At 38.4% G+C, this 23,969-nt stretch overlaps 1 protein-coding gene across 4 annotated transcripts in view; it reads left to right on the top strand.

The window, feature by feature from the left end:
- Dgki (diacylglycerol kinase iota) overlaps nucleotides 1-23,969 on the top strand; it is a 429,274-nt gene that overhangs the window by 374,831 nt on the left and 30,474 nt on the right. For all 4 annotated transcript variants that reach the window (XM_028768387.1, XM_028768388.1, XM_028768386.1 and 1 more), the window contains one exon: nucleotides 5,925-5,950. In XM_028768387.1, the coding sequence (XP_028624220.1) occupies nucleotides 5,925-5,950 (26 nt within the window). The remainder of the gene's footprint in view (nucleotides 1-5,924; nucleotides 5,951-23,969) is intronic.

The raw sequence follows: 23,969 nt of genomic DNA, 5'->3' as shown, positions 1-23,969 counted from the left end.
TTTTTCCTGTTTTCTTTTAATCATCCATGTCTTTTGAGAAATGCCAATTATGACCTCTGACTTGGGTGATTCTTCTTCTATTGTTTCTTCACCATACATTGCAGATTTTGATTCTTAGCAGATAACAGTCTGCAAATATTTCCCCACATTTTGAATGTTATCTCTTCAGTCTGTTGATCATTTCATTTGGTGTGCAGAATGTTTTCAATGTGATAGAGGTTCCATTTGTCTTTGTGTCTACTGCTTTTAAGGTTCCATTTTAGAACATGTTGTTCATATTGGTGACATAATTTTTATTAATATTTTTGTGGTTTAGGGGCCTTATATTTATGTCTTTAATCCATTAGAGTTGTTTTTTACATGCATTTTTAATTAAACATATACTAGTTGCACATTTATGGACTATTGAGTTGACTCTTGTATATAATGAAATTCCAATTATATTCTTTTATATGCAGATTTCTAGTTTTCCCAGAGTCACTTGCTAAAGGCTGTCATTTTTTCACTGGCTGTACTTAGAGCCTCTTAGCAAATCAGTGAGGTGATCTATGTGTCTTCACTTAGTATCTTTATTCTTATTCTGTTCTATTTCTAGGTCTGTGCATCTGTCTATATAGAAGAGATTGCATGATACAGATGCTTACTGTATCTTTGTAATGTTCTTTGTCTTTCTAAATTTATTTTTATACATTTTAATTAAGGTAGAATGACATGAGTTAACCCTCTCTCTTTCTTCGTCTAGCACCACCCTGGTTACCTCCTACCATGTCAAATTGATAGCTTCCTTTCTATATTTTGTGATTGTTATTATTGTATGTATATATGTATGTATGCATGTGTGTATGTGTGTATGAACAGTTATATAAATATAACCTGCTGAGCTCATTTTTGTTACTTGTATGTATATAGTGTCAGGACTGATCACTTTGTGTTAGATAACCAATTACAGGGCTATGGGAGAGGCTAATCCTCCTTTTCTAGGCAGTCCTTAGCTGTCTGTATTTGTCTTGGGGTGAGACTGCATGAAAATTTCCCCTTTCTATGCTAGCCTGTCTATTGGTATAGCTATTGTTCCGACTCGGCTTATGCAGCCATATCTAGGAGAGAGTAGTACATTTTAAAGTCAGATAGTGCAATGCCTCCAGCTTTGTTCATTTTGTTCAAGATTGCCTTGCTTTCCTGAGGTCCTTTGTGATTCTATATTAATTTTAGGATAGTATTTACAATATATATATAAAGAATGTCTTTGGTATTGTATTGAATCATCAGCTCATCTCATATAGCCATGGCTATGTGTTGCGTCTTCTCCACTTTCTTCTATCAGTTGTGTATAGACTGACTTTTCTATAGAAACCCCTGTATTCTAGAGAATAAACTCAGTCCCTATGACATCTAGAGATATTTCCTAAAACTGCATTCAACACATATTTACTTTAGAGAAATTGCTTTAAGAACCCAAACATACCTAGATTATTGTTACTTGTTATTCCATGTTTGGTTGAGATCCCTGAGAGATCTGCTCTTTTCTGAAGAGAAACAGAGGAGGGATGGATCTAGGAGAGAGGGGAAGTGGAGGACGAACTGAGAGGAGACGAGGTAAGGGAAACTGGGGCTGGGATGTAATCTATGAAAGAAGAATAAATAAACTCATTTAAGAAGAATCCAAACTTCTTATGTCTACACTAATTAAAATGTAAGGTAAAATAAAAATTACCCCTAAAATGATAGAATACATTAAAAGTGTTTTATGTTTTGACATTTTAAATTATTTACCTCTTATACTACTTTTCTCTTCTCTACAGCAACAAATAGACTTCTGGCTTTATCTCTCTAATGCATTAGCTAAAGGCTAGGCAAGCCCATGCTACTCTAATCCATTAGTTAAAGACTGGGCAAACCCATACTACACTAATCCACCAGCTAAAGGCTGGGCAAGCCTGTGCTGTCTCCATTTTCGTGTATTTCCTGTCACTGCATTCCTTTCTGGACATCTCAAAGGCTCTGTTTCTGTCCCAACTCACTACTCTGTTCTCACTTTTTCCATTTTCAAATGTCATGCAAATTGAGTAACCATTCTTAACTTCTTCGTGCCTTCATCTCTTTGGTATGTTCCGCTGACATTTCTTGTTTGGTTTGTCTTTTTGTGGAGCCATAGTAGCTTTTTGAGTATTTGTGATACTTTTACTGGGTAAGTTCTTTCCAGAACTTCTGGTTTGGGGTGGATAACTACAGGAAGGCTCACTTTGGGTTGCTCGTTTTCAGACCCTTTTTATTCTGCACTCTCTCTTCTGGAATCTGGTCTAACATCTCAAGATCATGACTTCTCAGTCCTGGGACTTTCTGCCTGGATTCGTGGAATACGATGTCACTGTGTCCCATTAATGTCAGGACTGCTCTCCTGAAGCATAGTCCAGCTTTTACTATATTTGGTGACTCTTCTTCATCAATGGCAGTTTCTCTTATAAACAGCTAGATTACTGAAAGATGTTTTTATTGGTTTCCATGCTCCCTGTTATTTTTCATGGATTTCAAGAAGAATTGAAAAACAGACATTTTTATTCTTGTTTCTTGACAGGGAAGTTTTACAGTAACCCCTGAGCTTATCCTCTCTCTGTTCTCTTTAGATCATTCAAAAATAGAAACCAGAAAATGTGGCTTTCAAACTTTTTTTTTTGTATTTATTTTAGAAAGTAAATTCCAGACACGTGAAAATAGATTTATAGGCTCCATATGGAATGGCCCCAACTCCCTCAGTCATGGGTTTTATCATTCTTTACGTGGCAGCAGTACTGAGTTATTTATGTCTCTGATAACGTCTATGAAGTCTATGAAATTTCAGTTCTGGCTGTTTTACGTACCCATTGCTTCTGTCTAGAATTTTTCTCTCACTTACTTAATGAGCTCTTATTAATTCCCTAAGGCTGGGGCCAAATGGGTTTGACCTTTAGAGTTTGTTTTATTCTTTGGGGACATGACTGATCTCTCTGTGCTTTTTTACCCTTTTACTTAATACATATTTTTCTTGTACATCTCACTATGTTATAAGCATTGGGGTTTTTCTATATTATGTCACTAAGTTATAAATAGATTTTTTTTAATTCTTCATCAGATGATGACTCTTCTGATATTGTCCTTTGTTTCTATATCAGTTCATGTGGGACAAACATTTGGGACCTTGCTGCATACATTAAATCCAATGAATGGAAAGATTCCAGCATGAATGATAACAATTTAGTTTAGTAAAAGAATAACAAATCTTAAAAGCAGTCTTTGAATTCTCATTTGGTTTTTGCTGTTGTCTCTTTTTTTTTTCAATTTCCTGAATTTGAATGGAAAAAGAATGTCAGTAGCACCAGCAAAGTCATAAAGCATAGAAAAAAATATATACATATTGCATAGATCATAATAAAGTCTGGTAATCAGGAAAATATAGAGGAGATCTCTACCTGGTTGAGTTAGTAAATGTTAGTAATAGTTCATCGTGTGAAAGCAGCACCTACCTCTAAGACTGTTTACATGGAAGGAAATTAAACAAGTTCTGGCTCAAGTCTCTCAGAATGGTGGGAGTAGTAAGGAGAGAGTTTTCCTGTGTGCCTCAGCTGACAGGCTCGGCTGTCAGGAAGATAATCTCTTCCTGATATTCAACCTCTATTTTAAAAACAACTGCTCCTATTGCTCATGCAGGACATTTCTTCTCTCCTGAGCTGAGTTCTGTGAAACTTTGTATGCCCGCTCCCAGCCTAAGTGAATGATGTACATGTCTCAATAGTGTAATCTAGTGACATTTTGCACTTAAAGGTGAAATTCTGAGTGAGGGTTGAAATGCTCCATATGTCTTCAAATTCCACAAGTCCAGGAGTGTGGGAGACATTCAGCCACAGAAATGCAACATGACTAATCTGTGCAAATCACTCTGATAGTTCATCCTCGCTGCCTGGACCTACTTCAGAATGTATCCCCTTGGGACTTTAATGAAGCCATCTGGACTATTTCAGATTTAGTATTAAATGCTTTGCAGAAAGGCAGCAAAGAGTGTGCCTCAAGGGCTCCCACCTGGAGACATGCAGGAGGCTACGGGCATGGGTTTCCCTTTGTTCTCATTCTCTATCAGAAATTAGTTGTAAATATGTGTTTGTTTGCTTTACATAAAAATAAACCAGAAGTAAAGGTGTTCTTTGATTGAGGATACATCTCTCATGCCCCAGGCACTTTCGTCAGCACATGTTATTTCCAGTCTATGTTCTTCTTTGGAATCAACTTCTAATTCCATTTTACCTTTGGTTCCACACATTCCCTGCTCAAGTTTTTCTCCTGATAAAACAGAAAAAGGTATCCCTTTTGCTGGATGACTTGGGTATCTTCTGTGTTTAAGTGTGCTCATTCCAAGGCCCCCTTTCTCCTAGAGAGCTCAGAAGGAGACAGTTGAAGTCATTCAAAGGTGATATGATCACTTTCAAAGAGCGTTTAATTGTATCTGATACAGAATTACCAGAATTGGTACTGGAAGGCATTCAATTCAACAAATGTAAAACAAGGACCTGTTTTTTCTAACTAAGATGTGTTTCCACATTGCTAGGGGAAATAACCTACAAAGACCAGTGTGAGGACAGTACAAAATCTGGGAACTTGTAGTGACACATAAATCGGTTTCAAGAGGGGAAAGCCATTTGTTTCTCGGGTAATGATGGCTTAGTGATGTGTCAATTCCTGCTTGTCATTATTCTGGTTTATTTGCTTCTTGGACACTAATTTTTTCCACCAAGTCTGGAGACTCTCTGATGTACTAAATTCTACCTGAAATGGCTCATGAGGCTGAAATAGCAGTTTGCACTAGTGGATGTTCAGATTTTCTATGTGTGCAACCATTGCTGTGTACTCACATAATAAAAGTGATATCACTCATCACTAGGATCAAGGGCAACCGGATCATGCATCCCCAAGTCGTTTGACATTGCTCCAACAACTAGTACATCTTTGGATGTTCCCCGTTCCCCTCTTTTATTCACACTACCATAAGTGTCAACTGAGGGGAAATATTTTATGGATGACATGCTATTCCATTTGATAGCTGTCTGTGATAATTAGAGCTAAGCTTACAGGTTATATAGGAAAGTTATTAAAGTTATTGATTTATTAAATTTGTGAGGCCTCAGTGGTTTTAGGTCTTATCTTGACTTTCATCAGTTTAAAGATACTAGGCCATGAACAGAAGCTTAAGCTCATGCCAACATTAAATTTCCATGAGGAATTTCAAAAACAGGAAAATAATGATAATTATGCATTCATTTTCTTTTACTTCTGTTACATTTTAAAAATGACTGAGCATGGCCATTTGTGCAATAAATTAAGTGCACATTGCTGTTCCTGGCATTTGTTCTAGGTGTTAGGCCTTGGGCATTAAGTTTCACTCGATAACATAGTTCAGTGACTTCTCATTCTTCCACAATAAGTTCAGACTTAACTAATTTGTTGCAGCCCTGGGGCAGCATGCTTAAGGTGCTGACATTTAGTAACCATAATGCTCAACCAATCTAGATAATATGGAAGTGTTGTTGATTAGAATATGTCTTTTAACAAGAACATTAGTTATACCTGCTCCACTGAGTTTCTCCTTAACTGAATTTTTCTTAAGATTTATTAATTTTGATTTTATGTGCCTGAGTGTTTTGCTTGTATGTGTATATATATGTATCATGTGTGTAACTGGTAGCCATGTAGATCATAGAAGGTGTCAGATCCTTTGGAACTGGATTTGAGGACGTCAGTGAGCCACCAAGTAGATACTGGGAACTAAACTTGGGTCCTCTGCAAGAATAGCAAGTGCTCTTCTGAATTTTGACTGTATTATTTCTATAAAATTGTGTGTACTTATTGTTATCATTATAATATATAAAATATTTATCATGTTTGTATTATTTTTATAGGTCACCAGTCTCATCAGAAGATCATGGTAAGAACATGTCGTTTCTATTCTAAATTCTGCACTCAAAAGTTGACCCTTGTTCATATCCTAGTAGTATTCAATGTCCTAGTAGATAACTGTTAAGAAAGTGCCTCTAAGATGTTGACCCTGAATCATTTTAGTGTGAAATGTCAAACAATTTTAAAAACACAAAGCTGTGTTTCATATCTGGTATTATTTTCATCTCGGTGTGTAACTATTTTGGTTGAGAAGCATTATGAAGTTTAATATCTTCTACCAGGTTTCTGTCTGCCGTCACAAGTGTCACATAATTCTTGAGGTGAGCCTTATTTTCTGCAAGTCAGATTTTTCATGTCTAAAATGAGGAGGTGTTACAGGAGAGATCACCCAAGTCCTGTCCAGACTGGACTTTGTGAGGCCACATCTCTGTGTTGGCAGAGTGCTTTAAATCTGAAAGGAAGCGGATCAGGGAGTGAGCTGTTTACTCAATGCCATGAATTATTCTTATTTTAAGAGACAGCTGTGTCACTCAGAGGACAAAACATCTGATTATGTCATTTCTAATTTTTGTTCACTTATTCCATAGTCGCTCAAAATTGTTTGCTTGGTGTCGGTCATGGGTTCACCAGACCATAGAATGATGTTTCTCAAACATCTGTAATCAGCTTTAGCTAGGGGCTTGTTGTCTTTCTTGGACTTTTGAGATTGTTCCATTACACATAACGCACACCTGCAGATTAACCCTTTCCAGTTCACTGTATGTAGCACTTTTCACACATAGGATGGCCACTTTACAACAGGACCAAAACTTGTGGTTGGCCTTTGATACTGTATTTTAAAGCAAGTGCTACAGGCTTTAAGGATGGAATCTTCATCTTCCTCTGGTGCTTATTGCTTTATCTGCCATCTCAATACCCTGCACTCCAGGCATATGACTCTGTATCTGATTTCTGGATCACTTGTTGTTTTTTGCATCTCCTGCTTTCATTCTTGCTGTCCCCAGAAGGAAATGGCTCTTGCTTTTTGTCATGTGACGGTTTCTGCTCACCCTTCCTCATCTCCCCTGAAAGCTCTCTGATCTACTTACTATGCCATATATTTTTCCTAAGCTTAGCACACTAATCTGATGCTTTCCTTAGCGGGCTTCTCAGACTGCCAATTTCTTGGATACAGTGTCCAACAAAAAAGCAAACATTAAAAATGTATTTATTAAGTGAGTGAATTAAGAAAATGGAACAGGAGTTTTAGGCTGTCTCTCCTGCTGCTACATTATGAAATCAGTCCTAATATTGGAATGAGGTTGTATCATGTTCTCTGTAGAATTGTAGGGAAAATTATGTTCAAGGCCCATTAAGTCAGAATTAGGTAATCAACCACCTAATGGTAAACCATTATTGCATGCTATTTTGCTGATTCTTGCTGGTATGAATAGGGGTTTGATTGTGTATTTATAAGTCCTTCAGCTTCCGTGTCCAAATGATAAATTAGAAATGTGTGTTTGCCTTTATTTTGAACTAATTTTATCCTTAATAACCTGTGGCTTCTTTTATCTTTCTGAGCATAAGAGTAAATCCTCTATTCACAAGGAAGGGGGAGGAGATTCTAAATTCAAGTTCTGCAGTCCACTAGACTTCTAAAGGAGTCAGAAGCGATCTCTAGGCAAATGCCAGGGTCCTTTGAAGCCTTGGAAGGTGATCCCTGCCCAAATAAGCCAGTCTCGGAATTAAGAGTATTTTATTTTTATTTTTTTCCAAAGGGGAGGGGGGGTTATTCAGGGCAGAGGGCAAAGGGTATTTTAACAACTATTATATGTGATTAGTGATTAGTTAAGGAACTACTTTGCAAACCAGATGATTATTATATTTTAGTGAATTCAAAAATGCACTCTATATTTCTGCCTCTTTGTTTCCTGTAACTTCTAAAGTTTGAACATGCGTGCTGATTTACCCACACTGTCTACCTGTTCATCGTCTATTAGTCTGTGCATCATTGGGGAAATCGCTGTACATGGTTCTTTACTGCTACGATTTTCTACCTGGCACACAATGTGTTGCCTTACATTTACATACGTTAGGAATCAATATTCACTGTGGCCATCATAAAACATCTTCAGTGTCATCGTCACCCTTGTATGACATTTGCATGTCGTAATGACATTGTGACGCCTCTAGAAGAGAGGTGAATCAAATGTCTCTGGTCTATTCTAAAAGAACTGAGGCACATTGGCAAATGGGTTGTGAAACCAGAATATAAAACCCTGTGCCCCTCAGTTTTCTCTTTTTTTCTCTCTCCACCAGCAATCCTATTTACTTCAGTAACAGCTGCTGCCTTTGGCTATTTCTGAAACAAAAATTCATTCTTGCAGAAATCTAGCTTAGAAAAGCCCCGTAACCCTGCCATTTCCCATCCGTACAGTTGCCCCTCAACACACTTGAGCAAGCAACCCTGCCCCTTCTTTCTTAGTTTGCCTGTTTGTGCAATGGGCTCCTCTGCTCTGCTCTGCGTGTCTCCTGGATAGTTGTGAACTGAAATGGGGAATCATCTGTAGAAATGGCCTTCCAGTTCGTTACAGGCACCCAGATAACATGTTCTTACGTTCTTCCATCCAGGCAGTGTTACAGGATGTGTAGATTGGCTGATGTTTGCTCCACAGAGCACAGAGGTTGAGATGTTGGTATTTTCACAAACAAACCCAGCTACTCGGGAGGCAGAGGCAGGAAAGTCACAGGTTGGGGGCCAGTACAGAAAATGTAATGAGCCTTCTTGTCTAAACAAAGGAACAAACAAACCATAGAGCAACCAACCAAACAGACAAAACTAAAAAAAGTTAAAAGATGATGGTTACTGGGGAGAAATGTGCCTCTTTTAACTTAACCTACAAACAATAGCTTTTCACTGGAAACCTTTTATTTTTGTACTAGACTCAAGAAAGAACAAGATGTTTAATACATAATTTGAAGTCCCTAAGTAAAGAATGGGTACAGGATTGGATGAGTGGTCGTGTGAGACTGCCAACATCTGGCGTAGATGGCACATACGTTATTGTCATGCTTACAACAGAGTGTTCAGGTTTTGAGAACAGGAGAGAAAGTGTATTGAGTAGTTACTCAGAACTGTACTGACACACTGTAACTGCATTACTCCGGTTCATTATTAGTAGGTAACAGCCTACAGGGCATGTATCTTCCCAGCTTTATAGCTTGGGGAATAAGTCCTTAAATAAATGCCTTGACATCTCATATCTACTAAATGGTTGAGTTGATTTAGTCCTAGATTCAATATCCAAGCTATCCTCTTTTTAACTTTACCATATTATTGGGAAAACAATGAAATGATTGTCAGCATTAAAGTAAAATTGACAGAATTATTGAGAAGGGGAAAAAAATTCCTCCCCTCTAACAAGAGTTTATTTACTGCTGTGTAAGTAATTTCTCTTTAATGACAAAAGAAAACTGAACAAAAAAAAAATAACAACTTCTCCCTCCTGCTGGGAATGATTTGTCCCTGTAGAAAAAGTGAAATACCGATGTCACATTTTCTCATAATTAGTTAGCTGAGTGAAACCGAAGCTTCAGGGAAGCCTGCCATGCGAGTCTCAAGGGGAACATTACGTTTTAATGCAACATCTGGAAGCTGGAGTCCCACTCCCTGTCAGAAGATAAGCTTGGCAGTGATTGATGGCCCTGTCCTCCTGAGTTTCCTCTCCATTTAGGGCCTCACACTTCATCATTTCCATTGCTCCTAGAATCACCTCCTCCTGCCCAGGCAGCTTCTCCAGCTCTAAGCTCTTGGGTCCTTTGTGCTCTTAGCATGTTGATTTCCCAAGCCTCTCAGAATACTGGTCTTACAGCCACAATCTGTGTGAGCATACAAAGGACATTTTCCAATGAGTGTCTGTCTTGGTACAGAATGAGAAAGAGTCTTTGCGAACCATATATATGACAGAATTAATATCCAGAATATATAAAGAACTAAACAACAACAACACAATTTTAAAAGAAGGAATGAATTGACCTATTTAAAAAAATGGACCTGGGACATGAACAGAGAATTTTCAAAAGAATGATGCACCATAAAAAGCATCACTGGACACTTTTAAAAGAACACCAGTAAGTTATTTGATTCCCCAGCAGCATCTAAGTGGGACACACACACACACACACACACACACACACACACACACACACACACAGAGTCCTGAACACTCATCAGTCATGGGTCTTATGTCTGTGGTCACTTTTCTCTTGCCACAGTAAATAGCAAACAGGGATAGCAGTGACCAGTGTGGAAAATGTAATGGTCATGGTCACAAACATCATGTCTGTGGGTCAGACTTGGCATTGACTGTACTTTATAGTATTGTCAGTAACACACCCTATGATCTGGTACAAAACTCTTGAGAATGTCAAAATCTATTCCTTGCTAATTCAATTTTCTGGGTTTTGTTTTGTATTTTCAATTTTACATTTGTTATTTTCTCTCTGTACAAGTCGAGGCAGAGGACAACTCGCAGGAATTGGTTCTTTTCCTCTACTATGTGGGTTCCAGGGGCTGAGCTCAAGGTGTCAGGTTAGACCTTAGGTGTCTCTACCTGCTGGACCATCTCATCAGTCCTTAGCTCAATGTCCTTTTCTTTCTTTGTACTTGTGATACTGTGAATGAACACAAGGCCTCTATGCATTCTAGGCAGACAGCCCACCACTAAGCTGCATTCCTCTTCCTCTTTTATTGCTTCTTGCTTTACCCAGGTTGGTCTTGAGTAAAGGCCAAACCGACTCTATAGCTCAGGTGAGCATGGAAGTACAATCCTCCCGTCTTAGCTCCTGAGTAACTAGGATTCTCGGACTGCTATAAGGTTTGATCATTTTCTAATAGAAACATATTTGCATAGTAAGAGAGTGTATATAAAATCTAGCTTATCACTTCAAATGACAACTAAAGGAACCATTGTGAACCATTTTACAATCAAAAATATAAAACATATGTAAGTTGAGAGTTTCAGGCTCTCTGTTTTCTGACTATGCTAATCTTCCTATATTTCAGAAGCAATTGCATTTGCTTCTGTCAGCCATGTTCTCATTTCCTTATTTTACTACATACATACATCCTCCACATGTGAATTTATATGTGATTTTACATACATGTGTATGTGTGTACAGTTTTACCCATTTAAAACGCACTTATACAATGTGTTTTGAACATATCCACTCACTGGTACCTCCTGCCAGCTCTTCCTAGTGCTCTCTACTGTTTCTCTCCCAACTTTCTTCATATTGTTATTAATATAATCACTTAATTATACTGAGTGCTGGCCATAGGTGTGTGGGTGTGTGGCCATCCTGTGAGGTATGGACAATATAACAGCAGTCATGTTCCCAAAGTAGAGTGACTCCCTGCCTCAGCAGCCGTCAAATGACAGCAGCTCCTCTGCTAAGGGTGGGAATTTTGGACCCCTTCCCCTATCAGTGATGGTATGCTTACTGGCTTAATCTTGTGCAGATCTTGTATAGGTAACGGCCGCTGCTGTGAGTTGTTATGTGCAACCTCCATGTTGTCTTCAGAAAATGATGTTCAAAGTTTTCCTTCCTCAAATCCTTCTGGTGTCCTCGGGTGAGAATTCCTCTAATGTTCAAGCCTTTCAGTGGCAATGACTTAGTTGGTGGAGATTGTGCACACCTTCAGATGTCCGGATAAAGGGAGAGGTCATTCAATTTGGACGCTCAGCTACAGTGATAAGCACCTCCATTGATCTACCCAGATGATTCTTGAAATGAATGAATTAAAAAAAAAATTGCCAGTCCGATGGTGATGTGGTATTGTGTCTTGTGATGGAACATATTTGTGTTCTGAATTTACACGTTGGTGGGGCATCTTTCCATGCATTTAAAGGCTTCTTGTATTTGTTCATCTATGAAATGGTTCATTTTGTTATTGGCCCAACTATTCTCCCTTTGGGTTATCTGTTTCTTAATGATTCTATAAACATGTTTTTGTGTGTTATAAATGCATTTTATTCTTCTCTGTGTTATAAATTTTCTTCAGCTTGTGGGTTACATTCTTAAAAGTCCTTTGAGTTTCATCCTGATAACAGATGTTCATGATTTAAAAATATCTCAAGTTACTGGTCTTTTCCTGGAGTTGATGTCTTTGGGATGTTTAAAGGGTTTTTGTATAAAACAAAGTTCCAATACTATATTCCATCCTAAAAATCCACCTGCATTCTTAATTGATTTTTGTGGTTTGGTAAGAAATAAAGATACAATTTTGCTTTGTTTTTCATTGCTTAACAAATCATAGAAGCATGTCATGTGTTTTGATCAAATCCACTCCAAACCTCTACAACTCCTCCAATACCTCACCGCCATTTTTATTTTTCAAATTCATGTACTCATCTTAAACTTCAGGGAATCCACTTAGTGCTGTCAGTATGAGCATGTGTATACACTGGAGCATGAGCAGCCTCCTGGGTGGGGGAGTGGTTCATGTATTATAGCATCTATTTTATTTATTATCTACTTCCTTTGCTGGCTTGTAAAGTTCTGCCATCTTGTGTTGTCCTTTTAAAATTTCTGTTTAGATTTTGTTACCTGCTTTTTAAAAATAGAATAATTTTTACTAGATGCAGATTTTTTTACTTAAGAAGCAACATTACAAGAACTCACACATACTTTAAATACATGTGTAAAATAAAAACTATGAACAACTCAAAGAGAAAATTTATAAGCCAGCCCACATAAATATAGGGCTGGTGTGATGACATAAAATTATATAAAGGAGCCAGAGAGGTCAAGGACATCAGGAGAACCTGGCGCACATAATCAGCTAAGCAAAGCTCTTAGGGGCTCACAGAGACAGAAACAGCAATCACAGAGTCTGCATGGGTCTATACAAAGTCCTTTGTATATATGCTGTGGTTGGTTGTGGGACTCAGAACAGTTAAAGTTGGAGTATCTCAGAGTCTTTTGCTTGCTCTTGGAATCCTTTTCTTCGTACTAGGAGACATAGAGGGAGCAGAGTCTGTGGTTAGGACTAATTGTATGAGAGAAGAATAAAAACGTTACATGAACAAAAAGTTATACATCATGATAATCAAAGGGCATAGCCATTATGGAATACTTTTCAACTGATCACAGAGAAATAATTACTACCATAAATTTTTTCATTCTATTGGGTATTTCATACATGAGTACTATATCTATATCATTTTCATTTCTTCCTCCACCCATATAACTCCTCCTATACCTCCTTCTACTCTCTGAAATTCATATCTTCTTTCTTTGTTTTTTATATTTATATATGTATATCTATATACATAGATATACATATATATGTGTATTTGTACACACACATATATACATATGCACATATATGTGTATATAAATACACACACATATATACACGTGTGTATAAATATAGATATTATACATGTGTGCATATATACATATGCATATATACATATATACACATGTATAATATGTATATTTACACATACATGTATATGCATGTACATACATACACATATATAATGAATAAAACCTGCTGAGTCTATCTACTTGTATATGTGTGTGTTTAGAGCTGACCACTTAGGGTGACATAACCTATCAAGAGGCTCATCCTTTGAGAAGTCCGATGCTCTTTCTCAGCATCTACTAATTGCCTGTAGGTCTTCATTTAGGTGTAGGGCCTTGTGAGAGTTCCCCATCAATGCTGGAATGTCAGTTAGTGCTGTCTTGTATGGGCCTTGTTTAGGTGCCTTTATGTTTGAGATTTTATGGGTGCAGAAGGCATTACATCTCTCAACAGAGGGCCTGGTACTCTGGTTCTTACAATTCTTCTGTCCCTTCTATGATCTCCCCTTAGCCTTAGGACTGTGTTGTAGAAATATCAATTGGGGTTGAGCATTCCATGATCAATTACCTTCTCCATTTTGAATAGTTGTAGTTTTTTTTATAATGGTCTCCATCTGTTGCAAAGACAAGTTTCTGTGATGAAGAGTGAAGGCTAAACTCAACTGTGGGTATAAGGATAAATATTTAGAATGCATTTAGAAATTATCCTGGTTTGGGAACATCGTAGTAGTAGGTTTTCCTCTAGGGTCCATGATCTCTTCAGCCACAGGTAGTTGGCTATGTTTACAGTACCAGGCCTGAATTTCTTTCCTGTTTAGTAGATTTTAAGTCTAATTTGGAAATCTGTTGTCACAAGAGAAAAATTGTCAATATTGTAATAGATTTTCTCATTTGTTGTATTGATCAATATGTCATATGTTACTTTAAAAAAGATTTATTTATATTATGTATATAAGTATTTTGTCTTTGTGTATTTATGCACAACACATGCAAGCCCAGTGCCTATCAGAGGACAGGAGAGCATCTGATCCCGTAGAAATAGTCTTACGGATGATTGTGAGTTGCCAGGTGGGTGCTGGGAACTGAATCTAGGTCTTCTGCAAGAAGTATATACACTTCTAACTCCTGAGCCATTCCTTCAACCCAGCATGCCTATTCTCATACCAAAACCACACTGTTTTAATTGTTTTGACAATGGACTAGATCTTAATGTCTGATAGAGGATAAACTCATACATTTTTTTTTCTTGTTCAGAGTATCTTAGTCACAAGGGCCTTTTTGTTTAAATAAAAATGGAAAGCCATTTGTCACATTAAAATTCATGAATATTATTATTCAATAGTATTAAACTTTTATGAGTAGTTTGGAGAGATGGCTTGGCTCAGTAGTTTAGAGTCAGTGCTGCTTCTCCAGAGGACCTGAAGTAGGAGCCCAGAGCCCTCATCACATGGAGCACACTGCATGCAACTTCAGCTCCACGAGATCCAGATCATCTTCTGGTTTTCACAGTCATCTGCATACAAGTCACACACACACACGCTCACACGTGCACGCACGTCTCTCTCACACATACAAGACACACATACACAAATAAAAAACTTGTCAATGTTTTATAACTATTCCATGAGTTTAGAAATCAGTATGGACAAAATTAATGTCTTTATGCAAAACGCCTTCAATACTAAGTTGTAGCTCTTTGAATTTAAATAGATTATCAGCAGTATTTTGTAGTTCTATCATCTCCTGTTCAGTGTATTCCTAGTTACTTTCTATCATTAATGATACTTCATGTGGTGAGATTTTAAAGTTATATCATCTAAGTGTTCTTTGCTGGTATATAACAATGCAGTTGGCTTTTAAAAGCTTGTCTCTGTGTCAAGATTCCTATTGACTTTTAACTGTATAAACTATATCAAGGGCCTTCCTGTGGGAAGAACATTCTGTATAGCATTGTTAACAAATGCAGAGAATTCTGCTTTGCTTTCTCCTCTCATGTTTTGCATGTACTTTTCGGTTCCTCTGCACACTGCTGTAGAACTGAGTATGTCCATGTGGTCAGCCCCATTCCTGATATCAAGGTGACTGTCATCTATAAATTTTCATCAAATTGACACTTTCATGGTCTATGACCTCAATGTAAGGGCTGACAGTTGTTTGCAGATATTTTGTCTATTTTTCATTTGTATTTTCAAATTTAAGATAAAATAAATGTCATTCTGTAGTTTTTATCTTGTTTTTCCCCTTCACTTGTTAATGTACTTTATCTCTGTAACTGATTTTTTCAGTAGAAACCAGTATCATATTTATGAGATGAACTCAAGTTGATTATTATGTTAATCTCCCTTATATACAGCTAGGTCTCATTTGTTCATGGATATGACTGACCTTTTCATTTACTAGTGAATATATGCTGATATATGCTCCATCAAATGATTGAAAAAAAATTCATTCTTTCTCTAAGCTCCCAGATACTTCATCTAACCATTGAGCCACTTATTACTGGAATACCTTGCATGTCCTCCTATTTGTATACTAGACACAAACTAAGCTAAGATACAAACCTACTGATTGGCTTTTCCAAGAGCTCAGGCATAGTTAATGAGGATTAGAACACGGATGTAGACTCAGGCAATCAGGATCCAAGACCTGTTCTGGATCCAAGACCTGTTCTGGATCAACGTCTCAGCAGCATGTCATCTCTCTTGAGCTTGTATCATCTTGATTCTGTTTCTATAACTGAGACATTATAGTTTTGGTAGGAACTAATTTTTAAAGATGAAGAAATGCTCATTTTCAGATAACTTGGCATTGAAGAAAATCCATTTTCCCTTCATGATTAGTGAAATAGGAGCCTCATTTCCCACTAGTCGCCCTCAGAATTGTTGACATGTGTAGCTTTTCCTTCGGGAACTGGTACAATCAAGGAATTCTTCTAGTCCTCATGACTAGAAGAATGGAAGGTAGTTTCTCCTTTCCCATGGCTAGTAAAATGTGGTGAGTTGACACACAGACGGAACAATCTACAGTCTAACTGACTGCTAGGACTAGCTTACAATATTGGCTTCCACCATATGCTACTTTGCAGTGACTTTGGGCTAGCTAATGCCAAGTCGCTAGAGGATATTTTCCCCCATATCCAGTTTCTTACCCTTTAATCTCCCGTTGGTTTTCTAATTAGATTCAGACTTTTTAGAGCTTGTATTTAGGGTTAATACCAGTTTAGTTTCTGTTGCTTTCATGTATAATTTCTGTGCCTTTGCTTACAGATGCCCTCTGGATCCCAATCCCCTTGGGTTCATTCAGCCATATAGCTCCCGTCACTTCCTACAGTCCCCCTGGCAGACCACTGCCTTTGTCTTTTATTTTACACTCTCCTCTGTACTCATTAATTCCTGAGTGCTGGAGCTGCCTCCAGGAGTCTAAGGATAAACAATGATGAATTTATCTGACAGCTTAAATACTTGGGCTTTCTCCTTCCTTACTCTTTTACTGATTAAAAAAACAAAGGTATGCCTTTAAAAAATATCTTCTCTTGACCAGTGTGGCTCTTATTTGACTCTAAGCCCAATGAATAGACATTGCCCTGTTCTTTGCAATGCCCTGGCACAGAACCGAATTCCTCTATTCAAGCTTTACTGTTAAGTTTGCTGCACTCCATGGTGTTGGCAAACAGAAACTTCCAGGGCACATCTTTGAATCCCACTGCAGCCTCATTAATGCTGTTCCCTATGGTAGAAGATAGGTCAGCCCTGGTCCTTTTCCAAAGAGGTTCAGTTACTAATGTACTGAGAAGATGGCCTTTTGCAGTAGTTTCAATGGGCACTCCCCAAAGACTGTGTGAAAAGGAAGAAATAGAAATGACAGCACACCCACCCAGATTGGTTTTCTTTCCCAAATCCCTGGAAAATAGATTATCCATTGCTGCTTGAAAATAAAGCCAGGGAATGAAACAGCTCCCTGCCCCCTGGGGTTCCCAAAATCTGGTTTATGTTATTTTGTATGTGTTCTGACCCTACTGTGCTCTCCCTGACCCCTTGATTGTAAGCATGTGATCCTTTTGATCCTTTTGGTTTCTTTGGAGTGCTTTGTTGGTGATAATTATCTAACTCTCTGTGAAGGCGGGTTGTTGAGTATGCTGTGGGAAGGGAGTTTTCTTTTCTAGGACTGTTTCACAACAGTGCTATAGATTGCCTTCTGCCTCAGAGGAGAGTTAAATGAATGATTTGAAAATACTGAAAAATAATTTAGTGGTAGGAAAATGGAGAGTTTGGGAGGGCAAAGTTAACCTCATGAATTGTGTTTAAATGGAAGGACAGGATCAAGACCATCAAATGAAGTGACCTGTCTGGCAACAAATAGCTAACATAGAGTATATCCCATAGAAAAGTCAATCTGACTTTTCAAAACAAAATGTGGGTGCTCTGAGCCTTGGATTCTATCTCCTCATTTATGAGAACAGAAACAGAGAGTTAAAGTGTAGGTTTTTTTTTTATTTAAGCTAACTGTATTTACTTATGCTTTTATTGTATGAAAGCACATGATCTGACATATTAATACCTAGTCTTGTCACAATGCTAGGTTGACACAATAGCAGTTGTTGTCATGTGATTCTTACATGAAGGTAATTGTCATTCCATTACTGTTCTTCATTGTAATTGAAATCCTGATACTCCATGAAAACTTCAATGTGTTCTACCTAAAGTTGGACTACTGATTCTTCGTTCAGGACTAGGTTTCAAGAATCATTATGACAATTAGTTGCAACATATTAGAATACATAACACTTTTCCAATCAGTTCCAGATAGGCCATTCTTAGATGTGTCACTTTAACAAGTATGCTCTACTATTTTGCAAGCCTTTGTTTTGTTTAGATACAGGGCTAGCCTAGGCTACCTTTGACTTGCTCTATAGCTAAGGAGGACCTTGTACTTCCGAGCCTCCTGCTTCTACCTCTACAGTGCTGGGATTATATGCATGTTCCACCACATGCAGCCTTGAATGAGCTGTGGGCTTTTGTTGTTTGTGTTTTAATCAGTTTATGGTTTTGCTTGCCTATGTGACCTTTAGTAATTATTTAGGCTTGAACTGTTTTGTTTAGAGATAGATTCATCTGTCCAGGCCCGACACAAAATCGTAATGTCAACTAAATGTTTCTCGCATGGTTTTCCAGTGTCCATGTAAGTCCTCTGGGTAGGTTTGGATGCTGTATAATTTAGGATATTCTTTTGTTATCACCCTGAAGCACCACTGGCCAGCCAATATCGCTGTATATAGTAGTTGTATGAAGTACTAGCAGTTCATCATGATGTCACTTCTTTACCTCAGACAGGCCATTTGATTCTCCACAATTCCCCAAACAAGAACCTGAAAATGTAATTTATGGAAACTATTAAAACTTTAATTTCTTGAACCGGTCATGAAAGTGTCTGTTTAGGAAGACCTGGTTTCGCCACCATGATATGGTGGTGGTATTTCAGTTTCTATAGCCAGACAAAGAAGGTAGAGCATTAATTAGCTAGAGAGGTATATTTTCTAATAAGCCTCTCCGATCCTGGATATAGACCCTGGCTTTATTCCAAATTAGCTATATGACCCTGAACATGCTACTGAATGGTGCCATATTGGAAACTGGGAAGATAATAATCATATAAATATCTGATAGGCTCAGTGAGACTTAGTTTAGGTAATAAAGGTGAAGCTATTCTAAATCTATGCCTGACAAATTAAATGCTTGCACATATCAAAAGAAAGAAATAGAAAAGTTCAAGATAGAACATTAATGTTCAATAGCCAAATTGGAATACACTCCAGTAAGGATAGCTTTTGTGTCCTATTTACATAGGCTTCCAAGATTAATTAGTAAAACCTGTTATTTTACATATTTCCCAGGACTAGAGGTTTTACCTGAGGTGACAGTCCAATAGGCAGAGGATGACTTCTGTAATTGTAAGTTAGACACTTGAGATTTGGTGGCAAGGCTGACCAGGATAAGTAGGATAGTCTGGAGAGAGAAGAGCCCTCTTCAGACTTAGCAAATCCTTCATCTTTGTTCTTGGTTCCCCCATGGATCAGGCTGTGTTGGCTGCCTTGAAAGTCCTCAGTGATAGAAGACGTGAGGGAAAAACAAACAGGAAGCCTACACTTTTGAAGAAGAGTTGTGCAAACCTTAAGTGGTGACCTCTAAGCCATGCTTATGGATTTCTGCATACAAGTGCCAGGCTGATGCCATGCTGATGATGGCTAGGTACAATGCCACAGCAACACTTCACCCTGGAAGCAAACCAGCTTTGCCAGTGTGCCAGCTCTAGGGAGCTTCCATACTGGTCACTTCCTCCTGAAAGTTGACAATACCCAGTGCTTCTCCCAACAAAGCAAAGCCTATTTGTTTTTAAAAGGAGAATCCATAATCAAATAGAGTCCTGCTCACTTCTCACCAGATGACAAGCACTTCTGCTCCCTCTCACCCTAGCAAGTAAAGGCCTGTTTTGGCCATTGTTGTATAAAAGTGCACAAAGGATCTTAAACCACCAGTATCTTTGTTAACTGTTCTTGCTGTTTCCCGTGTCTCTCCAATCACCGTCACTTCCTTAACTCACACCACTGCCTTCCCATCCTCAGATGAGCCTCCCACAATGCTATTCTTCCTCCGAATTCTGATTAACCAGGCTCCTCTCAGAAATATATTTCTAAATTTATATTGTATTTTTTTTAAACTTTCAGGAAGAAGGCCAAGATTTTATTATGAAAAGGAAGGTCCTGGAAGCTTCACATGGTAGTGATGGGTGGGAGAAGTGACCCTGGGCTCTGGCCTCTTGTTGGGTTTGGTTAAGTGTTCTAGCTGCATCCCTTAGACACTGTTTTCCTGGCTCAATTTCCTTCCTACTCCCAGCCCTGTTTCAAGAACCCCACTTTCTCAGGTAATGGTATATATCACTTCTTCCTCTAAGCTTCTCGGCTAGCTGTTCTTCTCCCATCTTTTCTGTTAGAGAAAACTTTTCCCTTCTGAATGACTTCTTGGTTCCCCATGTGACTCTGTTCTGCATGAGTGCCTCTTTAATGGTCTCTGGACACACCTGGCTGTGTGGGAATCCAGGGGTTAACTTTTCTTTCTGAAGAGTGATTAAATTCTTCTGAAGAATGAAGTTCCAGCCCTTATGTCACCTAATGACAACTAGGCCATAAAACCCAGTCCTTCATGAGTGTCACTGATGATTTCATGCCACACTCAAATCCAGCGTGCATGTATGTCTCCCGAGCATGCTCAGAGCGCACTGTTTCGTGAGCATGCTCAGAACTCACCGCTTGTCTCACTGCTGCTCTTGCTTCTCAGGCATATTGTTGCTTAGTCCTCTCGGTAGGAGGTAAGGAGAGTTAACAATTACTTTTTACTTTTTAAAATTAGGTACCCTAATTCTTTCTGTTCTTCCGATGAGTATGTGTCATGGGCTTACATGGGGGGAAACTAAAAACTATTTTATACTAATTACAAGCACAAATAACCTCCGTTGTCATTATGCTACTATTTTTCAAAATTTGCGCATTTTGTCATACGTATTTAGCTAATGTCTGTTTCGGAAAGTAGGTTGTGCTGTATTCACTCCTCTTGGTTTCACCTCTGTTCCAGTAAGGAAGGTTTTAGCTAATACCATTTTTTTTTTTATTAAAAAATGTCTCACTTTAGGGAGAGTGTCCAGTTGTGTTAGGAACTGATAAGGTGCTTAGTGTACAGCGTGATAGCCATTTGACCCATAAACCTATAATCTTCCAGAACTCTAGAACACACTCTTACTTGAATCCTGGCCTTAAACCCCATTTCCCCTGCAGTGTTGATGTATGGTCAAAGCCAATAACCAGCTCTCCTTCTCAGGCTCCGTCAGCAGTTAGCTCTGAATGCACTGTGTATATACAGTATAGACTTCTCAACTTGAATTCCTTTTAGAGGTCCTGAAGGGCACTGTTAAAATAGATCAAATAAACTCCAAAAGGCCAGTCACATAAGAAATGCCAGCCTGAGAGGAGGGATGAAGCCAAAGTCCCAGTTCTACTTATAGACTCCGTATACATCGAGAGGAGCAGTGGGTCAGCACAGCCTCCCCTGCTATGGACCACCTTCCTCTCATTGGTGAGGCTGAGCTGAGCGGGGCTCTATTTTAATCTTCTCTCACTCTCTCAGAATTATAGCTTTCTCATCCAAGAGACTGAGAATCGAAAATAAACAAAGTGAGGCCATTTAAATTAAATTCCCTCCACCATGGGGGGGGGGAGGGGAGGATATGGGAGCCTCAGAGAATACTGACATTCCTTTTCCATATCTTATTCAAATCAGTTTGCAATAAGCATCTTAATTTGCATTACTTCATTCAAATGTTAGGAAAGAAAAGGGAGTGTTATTGTCTACCATAATGTCTTGGGGTTCATGGGTTTACTAAGGTATTATAATCAGATTAAGCCCTTTACAAATACAAAACAAAGAAAAGAACACCTCTGTGTCTGTGCATGCTTTATACTTACTGAGAAGAGGAGTTAATGGGACTCTGTGATAGCAATGCCATGGGTGAGTGTTCTCTTCTAATTGAGGAATTACATCAGATGGTGGTACAGTGCAAAAGAATGTAGTGACTCTTACACCCAAGCATGATGCCATTACTTTAGCACTAGAAAAAGCATTCAATGCTCACGCCACTTGAGCGGTAGAGGTCGGACAGAGGGTATTTTCAAGAATCCTGTTGATCCCTCTTGTGATTACTGTGACACATTTTACACGGCTGACTGAAGTCAACACACTCTGAGTGATGAAGGGTTTGTGCTCCCTTAACCTATGGTAATTTTTCTGAATTCAATGCTCAAAGGACATTATTGAACCTATGACTTTGGAGTTAATCCAGATCCTTACTACCTGTGTTCTAACAAAATAACAGGCATCAAGACTATACTGCATCTGGTTTGACTCCTAATACAGATTTTTCTAGACTTGAAACCTTTGGATGCACCATATAAGCACAATTACATTTCCAAGGGATGGGAAACATCTCTGTGACTCAGAAATTGACTTTCAGGTAAAACAGATGTCAGTGGAGGAGGCTCCCTTCCTCTATCTACCCATTCGTCCCTCCTTCTTTTCCTCCTTCCTTTTTTTTTCCTTTGTGGTACTAGGGATCAAACCCCAGGCTTTGAACATGTTAAGCACTCACACTAACACTGAATTAAATCGCCAGTCCAGGTGGCCTTTCTTTTCCTCCCTATAACATCTTCTGAAGTCCCTAGTTAATAAACAAGAGAAGCGTTAAGCAGGTGGGCCACTGGCTATAGGGTCAAACACATATGCACTCAGTACTTTACTCATTTCTCATACCATGAGGTTTTCAGAGAAAGGGAGATCATTTAACTAAGGCGATATAAAAGTATATTCTGCATACCTATGGCTTAACTGCAGTGCTGGAATTTAAGCACACAAAACAACACTTTCCTAACAATAACAGCAACAGCAAAGAAAAACCAAATGAGATGCTGCTGGGAAACATCTGGTCTCTGCACTGTTTACAGCCAATTCCAGTGGTGAATAAAAAGAGTGAATGGACTTCTGAATAAGGCACATTCTGGTCCCCTGCAGTAAGGTAGAGTTTTTCTGCTGGAGGGAACACGAGATGACTGCGTCTCTATTTTTCTCCAAGCAGAAAACGTCTTCCATGCTACTAGGAGCTTCAGAAGGATTCTTACAGCAGATGGAAAGAACCCATCTACATCCACGCATGCAATTATCAGGAGCTAATTGAATTTGAGGGTTAGCTCTATCATTAGAAGGAAATGAAGCCTATCTGTGTCTCCCATATATGGCTATACACTCTGCAGTAGAGATGGCACATGTTTGGATATAAGACCCCTGAAGTATTATTAGATGCTGCTACTGTTTAGTCCATACAGTGATGGTGCCGATGAGTGACCCAAAGCGTGTGCGCTACATCTTTCAGACAGTATTTCTATAGGACACCCTGGTAATGTTACCCAATGATCAAACAAGAGGTTTTCAACTTGTAGGTCAAGACCCATTGGAGTTGAACAACTCTTTCATAGGGGTCACCTAAGCCCATAGGAAAACATAGATATTTACATTATGATTCATAACTATAGCAAATTACAGTTATTAAGTAGCAACAAAAATAACCTTATGGTTAGGGGTCACCAAAACTGTATTAAAAGGTCACAGCATTAGGAAGCTTGAGAACTACTGGACTATACTGTAATGAGTCGAAATTTTGCTGGAGAAAGAAGGAAGAAAATCAGAGAAGTCCTGTCTCACATGTGGGATTAAGAAAACACTAGGGGGCCAGAATATATACTGAACTGGATTTTTAATTCAACAAACAAGTAGAAGAATAATTTATTATGTCTTAAAGTTGCAAAACAAAATTAAGAAAAGTTAATGTATAGGTTAAGGGGTCAATTCCTGTTATGTCAATGAAAACACTGAATGATTGACAAATTAAAGACAAATACAGGGCTCACACTTGACCCAATATCACAAGTTCACTTCATACTGTCCTATTAATTAATAAGTATGGCATTATGATTAGCCAATAGGAAGTTTGTACCATCATCTTCCCCAAAGTCCACTTCTCTAGAGAGATTTCTTCACATAAGTTTACCTATATTTACTTGACCACACTGTCCAATTTTTCTGTTTTCCAGCAGCCAGCCA

Source organism: Grammomys surdaster, unplaced genomic scaffold (assembly GCF_004785775.1).
Source record: "Grammomys surdaster isolate TR1022 unplaced genomic scaffold, NIH_TR_1.0 186, whole genome shotgun sequence".
Taxonomy (NCBI): Eukaryota; Metazoa; Chordata; class Mammalia; order Rodentia; family Muridae; genus Grammomys; species Grammomys surdaster.
The sequence above is the reverse complement of the archived record's forward strand: the minus strand, read 5'-3'. Positions and strand labels throughout refer to the sequence as shown.